The 21,236-nt window shown below is 30.8% G+C and overlaps 10 protein-coding genes across 10 annotated transcripts, besides 1 other annotated feature; 4 read left to right on the forward strand and 6 right to left on the reverse strand.

The window, feature by feature from the left end:
* Positions 1-9,220: part of a mobile genetic element that runs on past the window's edge.
* Positions 203-499, forward strand: TVAGG3_0690930 (uncharacterized protein; the record flags this gene model as incomplete). Its single annotated transcript, XM_051243043.1, has 1 exon — positions 203-499. The coding sequence occupies one exon, from the start codon at positions 203-205 to the stop codon at positions 497-499; it is 297 nt and encodes a 98-aa protein (XP_051089630.1).
* On the reverse strand, positions 2,051-2,779 carry TVAGG3_0690940 (organellar and viral DNA polymerase type B; the record flags this gene model as incomplete). The annotated part of the gene is made up of 1 exon (XM_051243044.1): positions 2,051-2,779. One exon carries the CDS (start codon positions 2,777-2,779, stop codon positions 2,051-2,053), a length of 729 nt encoding a protein of 242 aa, XP_051089631.1.
* On the reverse strand, positions 3,794-4,222 carry TVAGG3_0690950 (KilA, N-terminal/APSES-type HTH, DNA-binding family; the record flags this gene model as incomplete). Its single annotated transcript, XM_051243045.1, has 1 exon — positions 3,794-4,222. A coding segment is annotated over one exon (429 nt), but the record flags the coding sequence as incomplete, so codon positions are not given.
* Positions 4,594-5,292, reverse strand: TVAGG3_0690960 (phage tail repeat-like family; the record flags this gene model as incomplete). The annotated part of the gene is made up of 1 exon (XM_051243046.1): positions 4,594-5,292. The coding sequence occupies one exon, from the start codon at positions 5,290-5,292 to the stop codon at positions 4,594-4,596; it is 699 nt and encodes a 232-aa protein (XP_051089633.1).
* On the reverse strand, positions 7,779-8,406 carry TVAGG3_0690970 (uncharacterized protein; the record flags this gene model as incomplete). The annotated part of the gene is made up of 1 exon (XM_051243047.1): positions 7,779-8,406. A coding segment is annotated over one exon (628 nt), but the record flags the coding sequence as incomplete, so codon positions are not given.
* A 1,858-nt stretch (positions 9,221-11,078) lies between the features above and the next one.
* Positions 11,079-11,294, forward strand: TVAGG3_0690980 (uncharacterized protein; the record flags this gene model as incomplete). The annotated part of the gene is made up of 1 exon (XM_001321176.1): positions 11,079-11,294. The coding sequence occupies one exon, from the start codon at positions 11,079-11,081 to the stop codon at positions 11,292-11,294; it is 216 nt and encodes a 71-aa protein (XP_001321211.1).
* Positions 11,295-13,449: 2,155 nt separating this feature from the next.
* Positions 13,450-15,296, reverse strand: TVAGG3_0690990 (sphingomyelinase DDB GG0288017 family; the record flags this gene model as incomplete). The annotated part of the gene is made up of 1 exon (XM_001321175.1): positions 13,507-14,559. One exon carries the CDS (start codon positions 14,557-14,559, stop codon positions 13,507-13,509), a length of 1,053 nt encoding a protein of 350 aa, XP_001321210.1.
* An 806-nt stretch (positions 15,297-16,102) lies between these two features.
* TVAGG3_0691000 (uncharacterized protein) lies at positions 16,103-16,779 on the forward strand (the record flags this gene model as incomplete). The annotated part of the gene is made up of 1 exon (XM_001321174.1): positions 16,103-16,645. One exon carries the CDS (start codon positions 16,103-16,105, stop codon positions 16,643-16,645), a length of 543 nt encoding a protein of 180 aa, XP_001321209.1.
* A 1,805-nt stretch (positions 16,780-18,584) lies between these two features.
* Positions 18,585-20,702, forward strand: TVAGG3_0691010 (cysteine proteinases family; the record flags this gene model as incomplete). The annotated part of the gene is made up of 1 exon (XM_001321173.2): positions 18,585-20,252. One exon carries the CDS (start codon positions 18,585-18,587, stop codon positions 20,250-20,252), a length of 1,668 nt encoding a protein of 555 aa, XP_001321208.1.
* A 302-nt stretch (positions 20,703-21,004) lies between these two features.
* On the reverse strand, positions 21,005-21,226 carry TVAGG3_0691020 (uncharacterized protein; the record flags this gene model as incomplete). The annotated part of the gene is made up of 1 exon (XM_001321172.1): positions 21,005-21,226. The coding sequence occupies one exon, from the start codon at positions 21,224-21,226 to the stop codon at positions 21,005-21,007; it is 222 nt and encodes a 73-aa protein (XP_001321207.1).
* Between the last annotated feature and the right edge of the window lie 10 nt (positions 21,227-21,236).

Raw genomic sequence — 21,236 nt, forward strand, 5'->3', positions numbered from 1 at the left:
AGTTTTGATTCATCTCGATTATGGAAAAACTGATAAATCAATGACAAAAAGAAGACGAAGATTTGACACAATAGCTGAATTTGTTAGATATATTAACGGTAATGCATTAGTTGAAGTTGACAATAAATTAATAGAAATTCCGATTTATTTTATTACTCCATTATATTTAAATAATATTTAATTTTTTTTTATTTCGTAAGAAATGAGTGACAACAAAGCAGTCAAGAGTCCAGACAATGAATATAAAAAGAAACTAAACAGAATTAAATCAAAAATATGCTATTACAAAAAGAAGCCGCAATGTGGTGGGGTTGATGCCCATAAAACTAAAGTAATTGAAAACGATGAAAAAGATAAAGAAATAATCGAAAAATTAGAAACTTACCGTTCAATCCTTAAACTGGGTGAAGCAAAAATAAAAGAATTTAATAGAATAAATAAATTGATTGGAAGAGATGAATTTAATAAAGATGAATTTTTAAACTCTATCCAAATTTAATTTTTATTCCTCTTCGACAACGTCTCTCTTTCCATCATTAGTGCATAACCGCATTTTCTCAGTTTTAGTGGTTTGTTATTTTTAATTCGTTCTTGCATCATTTTTATCATTTCCTCCCTTGTTATAATTCGTGGTAAATTTTGAGCTTGTGGGGTATCCATTTATGATAAAAATAAAAATTTGTTATCACTTATTTTATCGTTAATGTTTTACGTTAATGGTTTTTAGGTTATTCATTAATTAATTATTTTTGAAGAACTGAAGGTGTCACCAGGTCACCAGGTCACCAGGTTAATTAACTTCTCTGAAAAAATGAGACAACATGACATTTAGACAACAACACAGGAAGAAGGCAGTTATGAATTATTTTTGAAGAACTGAAGGTGTCACCAGGTCACCAGGTCACCAGGTTAATTAACTTCTCTGAAAAAATGAGACAACATGACATTTAGACAACAACACAGGAAGAAGGCAGTTATGAATTATTTTTGAAGAACTGAAGGTGTCACCAGGTCACCAGGTCACCAGGTTAATTAACTTCTCTGAAAAAATGAGACAACATGACATTTAGACAACAACACAGGAGGAAGGCAAAAATAAATTCCAATCATACTTTATAAAGCTTCATTTACAGGTATTTCATCGTCAGTAAATGAATCCTCATTATCGTTTGGTTCAACCTGTTTATATAATCATTTCATTTCTTCTTTCAAAACATAACACCACGTCTGTTTATCGTCTATTCTTCTCTGTTGTTGACATATCTGTCTTTATATTCCGGATAAAAAAATATTTTATAAAAAACTAACTTTATTTTCTGACTTTCACAAAAGACCAAAAATAAACGCTTTACATGTATTTTTCAGCAACTTCGTCAAATAATTTTATAGCTTTATCTATCTCATCTACTTCAAACGTTTCTTTACCTTTCATGGGAGCACCATACCTTTTCTCAAACTTTTCAAGTAGTTCTGTTTCAGCAGCTCTCATATCATTAACGAACACAACCTTGACTCTATTGACTGTACTGTCATATCTTTGAGTTATATTATATGTTCTTCCTATCTTATATCTCTTTGTATTGAAGTCCTTCGGTTTCTGAACGATGTAAAGTAAGCCTTCACTGCAACGTTCCGTATCGAATGAACCATAAGTTATGAAGTTATATCCAACAACTGGGTCTAACCATAACAAAACTATTGGTATAAGACTTTTGTCAATGAGATATGCTGTAGTTCCATAGAATCTTACCGATATCATAAGCTCAGGATTTCTTGTCAAAATTTTCTGAGTTGAAGCATTTCTAACCCAGTCGTTTGTTTTCTTTCCAGATGGAGATATAATGTCTGACAAAGAATATTTGTTGTATTTCTTTGAGTATCTTACGTTTAAATCACCTATTCTAACCACTTTGGTGTCATTGTCTATCTTTCTAACTGTTTCAAACTCAATGTTTGTCATTTCTGTTCTTACATACAAAATAAAAATATATTTTAGGTGAAGAGGTGAGATTTCACCTGTTTTCTCACCTAATTTTTAACCCCAGTTATTTTATAAGCGTTTTACATGAATTGTACGATGTATATTTGAAATTCTAAACAATTTCGTAGCTTCTATTTCTTCTGTCAGTATGTCAAAAGTTTTAACAATGCCGAAAGTTTCTTTATACTTCTTCTTGACATCAGATAATAGGAAATCGTCAGCTGTTGGATAGTTTTTGTTCAGAAATGCTAACATGTCCATTTTATCTTCTGCTGGTTTCTCTACTTCTTTCTTTAAGTCAGCATAGTCGTTTCTCATACGTTCTATCTCTTTGACGGAGTAGTTATATTTCCTCATTGCTGCTTTACATTTTGAACATTGCGGATTCATTTTTGCGTTATACATTGAAATTTGACCTGTTAGAACAACTAAGGCGTCAATGGTTTTCTTTAACTCAAAAGTTGTTGGTTTTATTTGTCCATTCCATATTTTACATCTTTTATCTTTATCTCTTATCTGCCATACACATTCAGCAACTAATGAAACAAAGTTGTCGTATGTCTTAAACTCCCCAGATTTATATATGTCAGAGATGTTCTTATATACCATGTCGCAATCTTTGTCCATAACTTTATGATTGCAATGATATCCTAGAAACTCATAGTTTACTTTACGTATGAACTTCTTTATTTCTACTGAGTCAGTTGGTTTCACTTCTATTTCATCGAATTCATGAATAGTTAGTTTTTGCTGCTGAATTTCAGGCAATTTGGGTAAATGGTCAATAATGTCCTGCATGTCATAAAGATACTGTTCATTTGTTTCATCTTTCGCACTACAGTCTAAATTACTTGTTAAAAGTTCTTGCTTAATTCTTTGTATTTCTGTCTCAAAAGTATATGAAGAAGGAATGAAGCTTTTCATCTCTACCAACATTGACGTAGGATTCATGACTAGCGAGTTTGGTGCTGTAGTTGTTTGAATTGTTGTTGTGCCAATTGTTGAAATCATATCTTTTATACAAAATAAAAAATAAATAAAAATAAAGTTAGTTTTATTTTTTCTATCTTAAGGAAATTCATGAAAATTCACGAGAAAGCAAAAGCAATCTGAGCCGCTAAGCGGTGAGAAAACAGGTGAAAAATTAGGTGAGAAAACAGGTGAAATCTCACCTCTTCACCTAAAATATATTTTTGTCTGATTTACACTCATTACGATGAAATCATGACAAAGGATATACGCTCATGTTTGACAAAACATTAACGATGAAACCATGACAAAACATTAACGATGAAATCATGACAAAACATTAACGATGAAATCATGACAAAACATTAACGTAAACATTTATTTCCTGTGTTGTTGTCTAAATGTCATGTTGTCTCATTTTTTCAGAGAAGTTAATTAACCTGGTGACCTGGTGACCTGGTGACACCTTCAGTTCTTCAAAAATAATTCATAACTGCCTTCTTCCTGTGTTGATGTCTAAATGTCATGAGGTTAGAAATGAGGTTAGATCTAACCATCTACCCTAAAAATTATTTTTGGTGAATTCAATAAAAATAAATGGTTCATTTACTCACAATATTTTTGTACAAAACGACCCTAAGCTTTTAACTTCTTTTCTGCAGCTTCTAATGCTATCTTAGCGAGTTCATATTCTCTAAATTCTCTCTTTAAATTTTCTTGTTCCCATTGGTCTAGTTCGAATGGAGAATCTCTATAACCATAACATAACTCACGTTCATGTTCTAATTGTTTTTCACACATTTTTCTAACTTCTTGTTCGAACAAAGGTTTAGCATTCTCTACTGTATCTTCGAGTTCTTCTTCATCTAATTTCTCATGAACTTTCTTGTCTATGGAGTCCATAATATCTTTGACATAAAATGCATACTTTACAGAGCACCATTCAGCAACAAAATGAACGAGGTCAGGATGTATGTAAATACCTTTGAATTCATTCATAACACCCTTTGTAAGCTCATAAAATGCTTGTTTTGAGGTCGAGCCACTTTTGGCTTGACCGTATTCGTTCATCCAAAACTCAAGAATTTCCTGCATTTTAGCACTATTGAGAAATCTGTTTAAATGGTTTAACTTTCCTGCTTCTCTTGCCATCTTTGTTGCATTAATGTAACCATCCTTGTCTCTACGTAAGACTTCAATACCGTTATAAGTGCCTTTTGTGAATGTTTCGCCATTAGATTTGTTAGTGAATGTTTTTGCTTCGACTGACATTTCTGTTCTTACATACAAAATAAAAAATAAATAAAAATAATTTTAAAACTAACTTTATTTTTGGGCTGCATCATATTTTCGTAAATGTTGTCAAAATGTCATGTTGTCTCATTTTTTCAGAGAAGTTAAATAACCTGGTAGCACATGGTAACATGGTAGCACCTTCAGTTCTTCAAAAATAATTAATTATTGAATAACCTAAAAACATGAGACTTTGTCTCCGGACTCTTTGAGTCACTTAACGTAAACATTAACGTAAACATTTATTTCTGCAGTTCATCCATTACTTCATTACCTAATTAATTACAGACATAAAATATATTTAGTTCATTCGGTAAGCCTAAACCCTTTGGGTCAAGTCTCAAGCGCGTTCAATGAATGCGGTACCATGCGAATACAGTCACAAATGGTGGCATGTAATCTTTACCCGAGCCTGTTGGATTTGTTGTGAAAGTGTGTGAATGATTACCTGCGGTTCCACAGAAAATACCTGTGCTTGAATCTACTGGGTCAGTTGTGATATCATATCTATTCATTCCCCATCTATCCGAACCCGCTGCAAGATTTGTATAACCTCTTTTTGTTATTGAATGTGAATGATTACCTGTTGTGTTTGTAGTTCCTGTATGAGTGTGCGGTGGAAGGTTTGCTTCTTTAATTTTCTTCGAACCTCCTGTTTGCTTTGAATATCTAGCACAGTATAAGAATTTATCTACAATCTGCTTCCACGTACCAAAACCTAAAACTGTTGATGGATTTGTTGAGTTCATTGATGTATAAATAGAACCAACAGGATATAATGTTTGAAGAATTTCATTTTTCATGCTTGTAATCACATCATTTACTTCCGACTTCTTTGCATAATTTTCATTCACATATGTTTTATCTGCTTTAAGGTCTAAACATCCTGAAACCCATTCTGTATCAGCTTTAACTTTAAAAGTCTCCGATGTCCATTCATGATACCATTCAACCTTTTCTTTAATTTCATTATCTTTTTCATCAACATAAACCAAATTTGCCTTCTTATTTAACTCACTATCCACATATTCCTTATCCGCCTTCTTCATTATGTCGTTTAGGAAACCTTCTATGAATTCCTCATTTAAATTAAATCTTCCAATCTTCAAAACTTTAGGAAATGCATTTAATGCGTAATATCTCTGTTCTTCTGGTGGAATTGATGTTATATCATCCGTTATTCCTTTAATTTTTGAATTCATAAATAAAATTTCTTTTATATTTGATATCACTGCACCACCTTTGCAAACGAATTCGAAATGTTCATTTTTCAATACTATCTCCAAATCTCCATATTTCAACCTTTGCGTTTGTTCTGCCGTCTTTGAATTATATGCATATATGGCGTATGTAATGGTCTGAAGGACCTGGGTGTTTTGTGCCTTAAGTTGTTGTGGTTTAATCATTTATTATGATTTAAAAATAAATATTTAATCCGTTATCTCATCACCTATTTTTTCTATTTGAAATTGCCATAATATTTCATTCATGAATTCTAAATCACAATCAAATAGGTCAGTTATTCTAAATTTAATATTTGATAAATCTTTTGAATGAAGAATAAATGAATTCCCGGATAATTGAAACGGATATGATAAAGAAAATGTGTTTAAGTTGATGGATAAAATGTTTTGTATTGATGGGTAAGAGTTAGGGTCTAATGTTTGATGTGAAAATCTCATTGGGGTATTAACTTTATCACATTTGATTAAAATGAAATTGGAACCAGTGTCAGAATACAAAACATCCCCAACATCTTTTTCAAAAATTAATATTCCCAACAATGAACGAAGATGAGGAGTACAAAATTTAATTTTCAGCGGAAATTTAATAAGGTTATTTATTTCATCAAGTTCAAAAAGTTTATCGGGTTTTGATTTAAAATTTTCTTCATACCATACGATAAATGATTCATTTAAATAACTTAAAATCATGTTAATATCCCATTTCGCTATCACATTATTTATATACATATCATACGTTTTTTCATGGTCATCTTTAATAAATGATATATAATCTGAAGGGTCTAAAAGAATGGGATTAAATTTACCACTCACAGAAACGAGAGTAACATTATAAATTCCGCTAACTGTTAAATTTAATTCACAGTTATTATTCGAAATAATATTGATAATTGACATTTTTATTACGATTAAAAATATGGTAAAGCGTTATTTTCCAGTGATAAATAAAACTAGAATAAGATTACCTCAAGAATTCATAAATTCAACGAATAAGAAATTCATTCATGTTATAAATTTTAGTGTTTTCAGAAAATATGAGTCAATGTCATATTCATCAACAGGTTATATTTCACTTCATTCAAATTTAGTTCAATCAAACCCATATAATGACCATTTCATAAGATTTTCAGATGGTATTAAAAATGTAATTGATAGATTAAAATATGAACAGATTGACAATATCGAATTTTTGGAATTTTGGTTTAAATATCCCGATGGAAAAAAGATTGAAGTTAAAGATAAAGCTGATACTATAACAAAAACAATTACAATGACCGATCCAGATAGTGGGGAACAAAAAGAAATAAAACAAACGATAGAAACTGGTGAAAGGTCAATTATTATCGATTATGATTCAAAGGATTATTATTCGATAATGTTAATGCTTGAATATTAAATAGCCTTAACAAAGAATTTTTCAAGTGATATTTTATATTCATCAACTATTTTATTATAAATATCATTATATGTTAAATGAAGTTCAGTTGTTGTTCCGTTCTTTGATATCTTAATTGTGCTAATATCCTTTATAGGATTTATTTTTGCAACTGTTCCGCAGCATGAAACCTCATCATCTATGAAAAATTGAATCTTAACGTCTGAATCTTGAACATCACAAAGAATGGCGATAATGTGAATTAATGATTCATAAGGTAAAATAATTAAACCGGATTGGTCAATTAAATTTATTATTGAATCATAATTATTAATTATTATATCACGGTAAATTTTCATTAATTCAGAATTAATGTCTATTTATATGGGTTCTCGATGTTTGATGAAAGAGGTGGGGGTATGTTGGATAAGTGGGAAGTTCAACAGGTTCTTTACCGGGTTCAGATAAAATGATTGGGTCTCCATTCTCATGGTTTTCTTCATTCTCCTCATTCTTCGGTAAGTCACGAGTTAATAAATTTTGTTGAGTTGCTGACCTTGTTAATTCGGGGCTAACATTAACTTTAACATTTTGAATAATTCGTGATTTATCATCATTTACGTTATAACCAACCGTAATCTCTGCTTTTGCGTTAGTGTTCTTTTGACTAGTGAAACGTCTTCTCATTTATATTCGAATAAAAAAATATATTTAAACTTTTATTTTGCTGGAACTTTTGAATCTATTATTCCCTGTATTTGTTCATGAAGTTGATTTTTAGCATTTTCATCGAAATTAATAGACCGAATATATTCATTAATTGCATTCTTATAATCATCTGATTTCTCAAATTTTCTTTTATCTGATTCCTTAACTAAATCATAAGTTAAACCACGTTGCTGATATAATGGTTTCTTAATTAAATCTTTGAATGCTTGAGATAAAGCACCTGATGCAATTCTTGCTACTATAATTGGTTGGAATTGCTGTTTAAGTTCATCTTTAACATTTGCGAAAACTGGATCGAATAAAGCAACTTTAAAGAATTTCTTAGCTGAAATTTCAGGTCTAATATTTGCATATTGACCATCAAACTGGTTAGAATATCGTGGTAATCCATCCGGTCCCTCTTGAATAGCATTTAATTCTTCATTGAAATAAGAATATGGATTATGACGGTATGAATTAATTGGACCATGTTCACCTTCTCCAATGTATTGTTTAACAGCTTTTCCATTTTCATCAAATTGTATAGGATAACGTTCATTATATGCTTTACGTTTAGGATAATCAGATACAGTTAATTTATAACCATTTATGACTTTAATATTACCTTGACCATCAGTAACGAAAACTTCATTTATACCATCAGGTTTTCCATTTGGACCTGTAATGTCTGCTTCGTGTGCTTCCCAATTTGGACCATGACGTTTGGCATATGCTTGAGCTTCTGGTAATGTTAAAACGTTTCTCATTTGTTTAACATCTTTTTGAAGACCAGCAACAATATGAACTAATTCTTTCATTCCATCAGGAACTTTCATAGTTCTATTATATGTACCGTTTTTGTTTGTCCCTTGTTTTAATGGAACCTGTAGAAGATTTGCTATTTCTGTCATGTTTAATTATAAATAAAAAATAAAAATTAATTATAAAAAGTTAATCAAATTTAACACTTCCTTTATTTAAATCAACTATTATTTTTCCATGTTCACCTAATTGCTGATATTGTGTGTAAAGTTCATTAATGCTCATTGGTAAATTCACTTGATAAAGCATAACGTTCAACTGTTGACGACTAAACCCACTGAAAATGAAAAGGGTTGATAGATTTGATTTAATGTTTGTGCTTAATGCTTTGAAGTATTGAACAGCCATGAAGAATGAACACTGAATGTGTCGACATTGAGTTAATAATTGATTAAAATATGATTTCTCATTTGTTATTAGTTTTGATTTCACCGCATCATCTAGAAAAATGAGTGAATGCAAAAATTCTCTATCAAAATTTGAAATAGAAAGTGTTTCAAATAATTCATCCCGTTGTTTATCAATAATTTTATCCTCTAATCCTTGCTTCTTGATTGTATTATATAATTCTTTATACATTAAAAAGTTTTTTAAATAATCTTCTGCTTCTTCTTGTGATAAATAAATAATTGGAATTTTGATTAAATGCTTTAAAGATTCAAATGTATCATCTGAATGTGAACCTGAACGGTTGATATAAATTAACACGTGAGAATAGGGTGAAGGGTTAGCAATAATGATAATTTGTTTTAATATCGTTAATGTTTACCTTATTTGTTTACCAATTGCTGCAGTGATTGAATTTAAGTAACATTCAGAATATGGAATTTTCATTAATTTTTCCTTAGATAGAGCATTTCTATTATCACTCAATGCTTCATTAATTATATCATCTACGTATGTATTATATACTCCTGCTAATTCTTCATAAGGAGTGGATGAATTTAAATCCATTTAATCAAAATAATATTTATAATTTTAAACATTTCTATTCATCAATATTTCATCATATGAACTTCTATACTGTGGTGGTGTACCTGTTGAATGATATTTCAAACCTTCATCCGGTGTCCATGTCCAAGATGTAGTCCTAGTAAACCAAACCTGAGGAGGATTTGTCACCTTTGAACAGTAAGTGTCATTTACACCCTGAATGATTGGATATGCTTTCACTTGTACTGTAACTTGTGAGTTGAAAGTTTCTAATCCATCAAAGAATATACCCGCTCCATCACGTTGAACTGGAATAGTGCATAAGAATGAAGTTTGGTCTTTCCATGTTCTAGCTAATGGCGTGCCATTATCATCATTCAGTGGTCTAGTTAATGAGTCCTCGTATTCTTTCTGTGCATTCATTCACTCCATCTAAATCAGAAGCTTGAAGCATACGTGTAAAGAATATGTCGCCCACTGTGGTCATCGCTTGATCGGGGAAGTTTCTGGAATCTATAGTGACCTGAAGACCTCGAAGCATTGGATTTTCTAAAACCGTTCTTTGCATTGCATTCTTCGGAAATGTTAACACAACATCTGTAACATTATGAAGAGCGTATGAGAAATCTGAGCTAATACCTTCAGGAGTGATGCAACCTCCATTTAGTGAACGAACGTCAATATGTTGAGCTGGAACATGAATGGATCTTCCTTACTGAATAAACGTGGTATTGCTTTAACTGATTCTTCAATTAAACCGTATCCTGGTGTAATGCATTTATCCTCTAAACTTCCATCTTTGTGCATGAAATAATAACGTCATCAACTGTTGCGTCAGCAGATGTGGCGGCTAAGCTTGTAATTAATTTGCAGGAAGTCCGATTTGTTGGAATTTGCGATCATATTTATAAACATGATTCATAATCTTTTCATAATTTTCATCAGTTATCTTTTCATAAACGTAATTTTGTAAATCAGCAACTCTTAACGGGTCAACCTGACAAAATACTAAAGTATCACTGAAAACATAATATTTAAGAATGATTTCACCAAATGATTTAGGATAATCATCGAACGCCTGAAATGCTAACAAATCATTTACTGGAATAATCATATCAAAAGTGATATTAACTTCTTCATTTGCGTTCTTGAAAACTTCTGAAGGGTCAATATATTTACCACATACTGAGTTATCATATTTTTGAACATTATTATATAACGAATGAACAAACTTTTTAACTTTCCTTTCTGATTTTGGTTTATATGTTGCAAATGCGAAAGATTCACGGGCGCAATCCATCTGAAGATAACCGGCATCACCTCTTTCGGTTTCTACTTCTAATTGTTTAAAGCTTTGATTTGATGATTTGTAACCAACGAATAAACGCATGCATTTAAAAGCGGCATCACATGTGAAAGCTTTATTTGAAACTAGAGTTGCTTTAACTTTGCGTTTAATATATGTGTCACCTAATTGGTTCACATCATGAGCTGGATTTGTAATTCTTAAATGAGTTTGTTTATCATCAAAATATGGAGCATCAGAGTCATAGCATGAACTTTCAAGTTCTCTATAATATCTTCTACCATCATTCTTTGCGAATATTTCATTTATCTTTTCGAATGAGTGAAACACATTTCCATTAATCGGTTTGGTGTTTGGCACTAAATAGTTAGTCGTCATTTATTAATAAATAAAAAATCAAAATTAAAAGATGAAAATGAATTTTTAATTTTAATGAAATAATCAACTATGGCTGCAGGATTCTTTAAGAAACTGTGGGATAAAGTAAAAAGAGGAGCGCATAAAGTTTGGGAAACAATGAAGAAGGGAGCAAATTGGATATTTAAGAATAAAGAAGCAATTAGTGACATTGCTGAATCAATAACACCAAAAGTTGTCCCAATAAGAGAAGTTTTAAATAAAGGAGAAAAAGTTTATCAAAGACTACAACCGATACTAAGATAAAAATAATATTTATTTTTCCACTATCTACCCCCTATTTTATTAAGTATTCCTTCAGCTATTCCACCAATTGCGTTACCTGCTTGTGCTCCCATCGCTGGATTACCTGCTTTAGTACCTAATACTCCACCTATGATAGTTCCTGCCGTTTTTGCTACTGGTGCCAAAAAGTTTGCAACGGGTTTAATAATCTTTTTATAAACCCAACCCGCAGCTTTCTTAATTCCATCCCATAATTTTTTAAAGAATCCTGCCGCCATTTCTGATTTAATATTAATTAAAAAATATATTTCATCACTTATATTCTAATTTTTATTTAATGATAAATGAAACCGATTTTAAAAATAAATGAAACAGAGGAGGAAGAAATAAATGAAAGTGAAAATGTTCAACAAAAAATAAACGTTGTTAAACCAATTACTGAAATAAAAATTTTTTCATCTGTTGAAGAATTTAATGACTATTATGCTAACAATAAAAAATTATTTGAAGAATTGACAACGTGTAAATTGAATAAAATGTTTAAAGTTGATGGATTCAAAATTTCAAAAATAAAAGGAGTGGTTAGTTTGAAATCTATTCCTCAATCAAGAATCACCTCATTAATGAAAATAGATGATTTAACAAAAAGAATAGAAGAGATTGAAGAAAGAATAAATCAAATAATTAATTTCATAAATTCAAATAATCATTAGTTTCTTAAAGTTCTATGTTGATTCTGAGACATGAATTTTTAAAGTTTATTTTTTTATTTTATTATGGTAGTGAATCTTTCATTCATGAGGTCTTTGATTATGACTCCATTGATTCCATTCAGGATTTAAATGATGTTTAATTAATCGTGGAATATCTGACATCATCTATATATAGCTTCTTTTATAAAAGATGAAAAATAAATTATTTTAAAATTAATGTTAATTTTTTAATGATTTATTTTTCATTTCATTGTGTATGGGCTGAGTGTAAATGTCTTACAATTTTGAAAATTTTTTAAATCTTGATTTATTCAAAAACGTAAGAATAAAAACCGTAAGAATCATACATTTTTTACTTCATATGTTAAAAAAAATGATACAAAATCGTTCGATATTGTATGAATTCTTACGTTTACAAAAAAAGTCACACAACCCTTCCACATATACTACTAAAATTATATTTACCAAAATAACACGACACTACTGATAAAATTATAGTTGATGAGTTTGATGCTGTAGTGAAATTTACAATTCCTGTATCTGTTATGTAATCAATTGCAAATGCAGAATAACTAGTAATTTCATGACAAGATGTATTCATATTACTTATATGGACATCACCACGCCTATGATAAAAAGAGGCAGTTTCTCCACTGCATTGTGAAATTGAACATTCAAATGCATAACTTTTGTTGTAACTATTTTCAACTGATTCAATATAATATCCAGAACCATAACTAGTGCTTGATGAAAAATATATACAAATATGAACTAAAACGGAATCAGAATTTTTGAAATAGAACGATCCACCATAATATCTGGAGCTATTATTGTAAAACGTACATGTTTCAAGTAATACTTTGCTATTAGAATTAAGGGTGATTGCTGTTTTTTGAAAATGAAATGAAAATATTGCATGGTGAATGTAATAGTTGCCATTTCTTGATATAGTTTCGTTTTTAGTTTTATCAATAGGCTCAATTGTGCCGTAATAATCCGAAAAACTTCTTTGAAGTGCCAAAAAGAGTAGATGAGGGATCGATTTTCTTTAACACGAATTTCTGAATGTTGAATCATTCGAATAATATTGGAAATACCGTTAAATATGATTTACATGTGGTTGGGAAAGCAATTTAAGGGCATAGAACTTTCTGACATCCTCGCACAAAATCAATCATAAGGTTGAAATCTCAAGAATATAATGATCTGATGTTTAGATATCCAACGAAAAATTGATGTCCATGTTTATACAAGTTTATTTGATCACAGACACTATAATTTGTATCTTATTAAGCTTCTCGATTGGTAAAAGCTGGGCATCCTAGGAGTTCAAGAGATTGAACTTTAAGCTATATGAAATCTAATATTTTGTACCTTATTAGAAACTAATTTATTATTCATTCACTCCATATGTTATAGATGGAGGTAATTCTTGAAGCAAAATGTTTAATATAAAAATATAAGCGATATTAGTTATATTTATTTTTTTAATGGTTATCTAAAAAAAAAATTAAAAGTTTTTATGCTTCAGGAGCTCTGTTTGCGAATGAAACTGTTGATTCAACACCAAAATGTGATGAAATGTAGTTGAACTTCTTGTTATCAGCCTCAAGTTTGACAACTCCTGTAACGTGAGCACCAATGTAGTAAGGACCTTCGAGAGGGTTGAAAGCGATGACGTAATCAGTTGACAAGTTCTTGTTGATGTCACGTTTATCAGTAATAATCTTGTCGCCAGCTCCATAAGTTGGAACATGATCATGCTGAGAGTCGTAAAGGAGGTCGATGAACTCGCACTTATCAACTTTGAATGAATTGAGGAGTCTTTCGTATTCGTTTCTGGTTAATTTTCCGGCTGTGATTGGTTTGATGGAATCAATGTTAAGATTGCCGAGAACAATGACTGGGAATTGATCCTGTGTATGGTTTTTAGAGATTAATCTCATTGTTTCTCTTATTTGGTTCATTCGTACAGCTTGGCTCTCTGGAATGGAGTTATCCGTGAGAGATTGCAAGTTTGTAGCTATTACATGGATGTACTGTGTCGCTGTTGTTTGGATTCTTGCGTAAACTGAGCCCTTGGAAACAAAATAATCTTGTCCACAGCAGAGTTGGAATATAGTGTAGTCATGTTGAAGGATTGGGAGCTTTGAGAAGATTATAACGCCACCATCTGCAACAGCAATTGATGCCATCTCAACATTTGGTAATCCACAGGAATAATTGAATCCTAATTCTTTCATGCTGTTGGCAAAGCTCTTGATACTGTGGAATGGAGATGAATGTGCTTCGTTAATTGCAACAACGTCATACTGCTTAACGTGTTTAAGTAATTCATGAATTCTTAACTCGTTGTTCTGATCGTGAAATGGATGGAAGATCTTTGGGTGCATCTGCATATCAATCGTAAGGAAACTAACATGGTCGATATTAACGTTAGGATCTGGTTTTGATACAGGTGTATTTGCGTTATAATGGACTAAACGTCCGATAATCTTCAAATAGATATACCCACCAACAACTAAGAAGAATACACCAATAAGGACATTCTGTATAATTACTAAAGCGTCCATTTTTGGATTTTTATTTTTCTAATGTAATGATAAATTTTCAATAACGATTAATTTCTTTCAAATTTTTTTTTAGTGAGTTTTGAAACTTTGAAAAAATGATATTCTTGCTGATAACCCAGTCTTTGGGTTTCAGTAATGAGACGTTATCTTTCAAGAGTTGCCAAAAAGGTAGTATATTTAATATTAACTCGGCAAATTTAATTCATTCACCAAAATTTCCAGGAGACCAAGTGAAATTTTCATTAGACCTTGAGCTTTTTGGTCGTGTCATAGATCCTATTATTGAAATTCATCTTTATAAGCTCAGGACACCAGATATTCGATATCGTCAAAAATTATGTGATCTTAGTCTCATGAAATGCCCATCTCATTTTGCAGAATTCGTTTACGGTACTAGTTTTACAATTCCTCCAAATTTACAACATGGAAAATATCGTCTTCGAGTTTTATTCTTAGAAGATCATCAAAAAGTTGGTTGTTATGAATCTCAATTAATAGTAGGCAATAATTCTCATTAGAATTAGATAATTTCAGCGAAATTCATTAAAAAAACGTTGAATCTTATCAATACAAATAAAATTCAAATATCCAACAGCCCTTGTATAGTTATAAGATCTTATTATTGAACCATTTTCAAAAAAAAATTGAAAAACAATCAAAATAGAGTAAATTTATATCAATGATATGAAAAATGAACGATGTTGTAATGTAATTTTCTAAAAACTTCGTTATCGAAATAATCTAATTTTTTGATGTTTTTTAATTTCTGAAACATATGAAAAAATAAATAACAATGTGTGCATAAAAATGTATGCTCTTCTAATACTTATTCAGAAAAATACAATTTCTATCATAAGGAAAAAGTATTTTCAAGCGCCAAAGTTGTTTCAGTCATTATTTGATCTATGCTATGGGATAGTTTGAATGCCCATAACTCTCTTTAAATCAATTTATAGGAAATATCCTATAATTATCAAAATAAATTGTCATTATTCATCAAAAAATAGATAAACTTATGCCAATTCGATGCATTCCAAGTTATAAACCGGAATATATAATATTAAATAAGTTTTTTGAAATCAAGCAAACGGCAAAATATGGCTTTAACAAAATACTACAACGGAGCGAAGATGTGTCTCAAAAGTTGCACTATATGGTTAATTCTTGTTTATTCTAAATTTGTTGTATTGAATGAATCGCAAAATTGAATCAAATAAACCGTTTGATTCAAAATTGGATCTAAATTCAATGGGGCTCGGCGTTGATTCAGCTTTTTTGCTTTACCTCTGAGCAAAGTATCCTCGGTTAATGATAAAAGCAGCCTATCCCAAGACTGCTTGCGATTATTGTATGCCAATTTTTCAAAGAAAATTTCAGATCCAAATTTTGGACCTCTTTCTCCATAAATTATTTCACTAACACTCACTCCGTTCTACATGTATTACTTTCTCTCAATTTGAATTGACAAAAACTAAAAAATGACGCGGCAAAAACGGCTATTTTTTTGAATTAAATCGGTTTTTCTTTCAATAACATTTTTTCCATGTTCCTTCTTTGTCTTGTTAACTTAGGAGAATCCAGACTGAGACGCCCACGTCATCATATGAGAGAACATATACAGGCAAACAGCTGGTTTGGTTGCCATGAAACCAAAAATACATACGCAGAAAAATTAGTTATTAACCGTGTTGATGGTGATAAAGACACAGACACAGTTTACACAACTGATATATCATCTCTTCGCGATCTAGTTGCAACCAAATATCCTCTTCTTCTTCCTAACTTTGAATATTATGACGGTAGTGCACCCTATCATGAAGTCAAGTATTCAAGTAATACTGGACATTTTGTCATTGAAATTCAAAAAGTCACTCCCTATAGAGAAGGAAACCAATATCGTGTTGTTTTCGAAAAAGGACAAGGATCCTGTGATTACACAGCTCAGACAAAGACTGTTTACACTAAAAAATGTTACGGAAAGAAGATGAATCAGAGAGAAACATTTGAAAACAGAGCTCTTTCAAGTGAAGAGTTCCAATATCTTCTTACTGCCATTCAAAATAAGATTGGCTGGAAATTCTTATGAATTTCAAATTTAATTTTACGTAAATAATTACGATTTCAGGTAAATATTAAAAATAATATTATTCATTCTAATATAGAATATATATTAGTGATACAATAACTTATTTCTGAGGTTACATTGTTATTGGAATATAACATTGTCTGAATATTGAGTAATTTAATGATCTAGAGAGTGTTCATTATGCTTTGCTATACCTTAATTATTATAATGATTAATTAGTTAAATTACAATGATTTGAATTAAATTATGAATTATTTCAAATTATGTCTTATCAATTATAATGATATAGGATCACAAATTACTTACTAATACTATGCGGGCTGCAACAGATTTCAAATCAAGAACTCCATTTAATGATTTGGAAAACCACAATCATTAAACTCCATTATAGTGGAGTTTCACTAGATGCAATGTCACATCTTTAAACATATTAAAACACAAGCATGCCATTAGATTTATCACCCTATAACTTATTAGATGATAAGAATTATGATGTTAGGTTTCAAATTGTATTATACTTTAATGTTTTGCGAAATCTATCAAAGTATACTCCAAATGGGTTCATACTTAATTGAATGATTATTTTTCCCCAATATGCAAAATAGATTGCCTCAGCTGGTTATGAAATCGAGATGAAATCTCATTATAGCATGCCAGTACCTGAATCCCAGCATTTTTGGAAAAATAGACTTGCGATTGGCTCTCGTCTAAACTCTCATTTAGATGAGAGTTCAGCATAGGAAAAATTTGAATAATACTTTAATTTTGTTCAATTGATCGTTGCACTCCATGCTGCGAATCCGGACATTTCTTTAATAGTGACGAAAATATGACTAAAGTTAGACCTATCTAAGATAGATGGAGAGGTCCATTAATGGAAATGCTAAATGGTACTACCTATTTAACAAATGGAAATGGAAGAGTACAATTTTTTAACGATGAATTGGTGTATTCTGTAATAAGAATGGAACTTGTTACTCTGCATTTTATCTCATAAATGTATCTACAACTTACCAAGTAACTGTTGACAAGAATCCTAAATGCATTTGAAAGATCAGAAGGGTATTACATGTAATAAAGATGGAAATAATGTAACCATGCAGCAATTATTAAATATGATGGTGTTGTATTAGAAGAAGGAAAAAGTAAAACAGTCTTGATTGTTGGCCTTGTTGTTGCCTTTATTGTTTTAATAGTAATTGTTGTAGTGATTATATTAATGGAGAAGAAGAAGAAATATAACAGCAAACAATCTAATGACGACGAAAACATTTAAAAAATATCACTATATTTCGTTCGATACTTCACAGTAAAATATATCAAATTTTAATTTTTATATCACAAAGATTATATCGGTGGGTTTAAGTGTATCCCTCAAATGAGTAGTAATTATAAACAACAGGTTACAAATTTTCAATATTAGTAAATATCACCAAAGCATTTATTTATGTTTCAAATAGTGGTTTCTTACTAATCTACAATGACATTCATCGATTGAGCAAACAAAAATAGAATAATGAGAAATCAATGCATAACAATTCAACGATGAAAGATATATTATCATATAAAAATAAACTAATTGTGAGAATATAATAAAATTCGGAAGGTTCAAATTGAGTATTGAGTGGATTTGAAAATGCTATCGTACACCACTTACAGAACCAGAAGTCAGCATTATCTATGATATTGTTAGAGAAAAGATTTCTCATTAAATAAAAACTTAATTTAAAATAAAAATACTTCGGACCATTTAAGGGATTGGTCTGTAAAATTTAAATATAAAATATAACTTTTGAAAAATTGCATTGAAAACAAACTTTGGATATTTATTACAGAATGAAAGAAATTCACATTACTTCAATATTATTAATTTTTTTAATTCAATTAAGGATGTTCACCCATTCAAATTTCAGTGCATTCAAAATGAAAGTTCATTTTGATGTTGTCAATTATTTTAAGTCATATCGCCTGTGAAACAGATCCACAGCAGATTATTAGGAATATAGATTCTTGCCTCCAACAAACTCCAAGAGAAATCGATTTTCGAAATGCAAAAGTTTGGATTCATGGAGTAAATATTTCATTTTATGACCCTTCAAACAATAATTGGAGTGTCGAAGCAGATTCAAGGTTTTATTGGTATCCAGGATCTGGTTTCTATGATGTTAATAAACATTATCCAAGAAATCGAAATCCTTATAACTCTGATGATAATATGTGTTGGGCTGGTTCAGCATCTAATGCACTATTATGGTTCCTAAATATAAATGATGACGAAGTCCAATATTATTTGAAGAAACATCCATATATTGCTGAAACACTCCCATCATATAAATTCAACCAGGTTGGATATGATCCAATATTCGACTACTTCCATGAATATTTTGAAGACCAACAATCCTGGCCAACCAAAGGATTTCAATGGTTCCTTAATGGTGTTCCAAGTGGAGGCAGAATCAAGAGAAGAAGTAACTTAAGCTTTGAAGGATTCTTCCATGATATTTTCACAGGCAAAGAACTTTTCACAAATACAGTCAGAATGCCTAAGAAAGAAGTTTTCAATGCATTTATTAAGGAATCTCTTAGAATGAACAGAGCCATTGGCTTTGTTGCTAATCTGAAAAACACAGGAAACCATGCCATGACCTTTTGGGGATTCGAATTTGATGATGAAGGAAATGTAAATTACGCATATGAAGCTGATAACAATGAATACAATGACTTTGATAGGTCATTTGTCAGAAGAAGAAAGATACAGTATTCAAATTATGCCGGACAATATGCAACACTAATGAATACTGGGTATGAATGGCCAGTCACAGAAGTTTATGCTGTTGATGCTCAAAAAGCTATTTGGAAGCGATACATTTCAAAAGAAGAAAATCCAAGTGCCTATGAAGAAGAAGAAGAGAGACTTCAAAGAGAGGAAGAAGAGCGTCGTCGTAGAGAAGAAGAAGAAAGACGTCAGAGAGAAGAAGAAGAAAGACGTCAGAGAGAAGAAGCAGATAGACGTCAGAGAGAAGAAGAAGAAAAACGTCAGAGAGAAGAAGCAGATAGACGTCAGAGAGAAGAAGAAGAAAAACGTCAGAGAGAAGAAGAAGAAAGACGTCAGAGAGAAGAAGAAGAAAAGCGTCAGAGAGAAGATGATGATGAAGAAGCAAAACGTCAGAGAGAAGAGGAAGAAAAATGTCAGAGAGAAGAAGAAGAAAAGCGTCAGAGAAAAGATGATGAAGAAGCAAAACGTCAAAGAGAAGAGGAAGAAAAACGAGAAAAAGAAGAGGAGGAAAGGCATGAAAAAGAAGAGGAAGAAAAGCATCAAAAGGAAGAAGATGAACGGAAAAAGGAAATTGACGAAACTGAGATAAAGAAGAAAAAAGAGGAAAATAAAGAACAACAAGGAAATGATGATTCGAACCGCAATGAAGATTTGCAAAAGGAAGCTGACGGAAAATATACTAAAATCATTGGAATAACATCCGGTATAGTTGTTGCTATTGTTGTTGCTGTAATAATTATAGTTACTGTTATCATCATCAAATCAAAGAGGAATGAGAAAGTGAATGGAACTTCATCATCAGGTGATGATGACTGCACATATATTTCCTAAAATATTACTTATTTCATAGTTGCAGACTTTTAAAAAGAAAATATTTGATCAAAATAAAAATACTCCTAGAGAAATTGCTGGTTTTTTGATAGTGGATAAAAAATTGCAATTATAGTTTGGTTACTATAACATATTGGGAATAGGAATTCATTGTATGAGCTTTGCCGTACAATTGGTGATAATTTCATTTGCAATGAAATTTTACATATTTTTCATTTAAGAACAAGATATCAGTTCCAATGTCACCAGGTATTGCATTGATGTAATGTCTCATTTCAATAAATTAGTGTCACAATAAATTCTAATAGAATTTTCTAAAGTATTCGCTTATACAAAAAGTTTGTCTTATATAAGAAATCAAACATTAATTTAACTTCCTCAAATATAATTGAATGGACTCATATCATATAGCAACTTGTGGACTGAAATTATATTAAATTAAATTTGATTTTTTTGGGCCAAACAATCGTGGTATGCTTATGTATTCATACAATCGTATTCAGCTCATTTAGACAAATAGAAACATGATACGCATGTTATTAAATTTTAATTTCTATCTTTTTTTTGTGCGGCTAATATTACAAAGCTTCTATTTTCTTTCATCCATATATGTTTAAGCCATTATAACTCAAGATATTAAAATCTCCATAATGAAATCGAGAAATTGAAAGCTCCTGGAAATATAAACTCCAAAATATTTTCATCTCTCTTAAAAATGATACGTAATTTGTCATATAAAATAATTAACAATATCATTCTTTATTTATTCCTCCTTTAGGTGCTGAAGGAATATCCTTATCTTTAGTGGTTTTGATCTTGTGGATCTGGTCGTCAGCAAGAGAGGTGTCTTCGTGGTTGGCACCTGCTACGATAATCTGATCCTCAAAGGCAACCGTTTTGTTGGACCAGATTCTGGTGCCTTTCGGGACTCTAAAAACTATGCCATCGATATGCACTTCTACGTTTTGATTCATTAAATTTAAT

This window comes from Trichomonas vaginalis, chromosome III (assembly GCF_026262505.1).
Source record: "Trichomonas vaginalis G3 chromosome III, whole genome shotgun sequence".
NCBI lineage: Eukaryota > Parabasalia > Trichomonadida > Trichomonadidae > Trichomonas > Trichomonas vaginalis.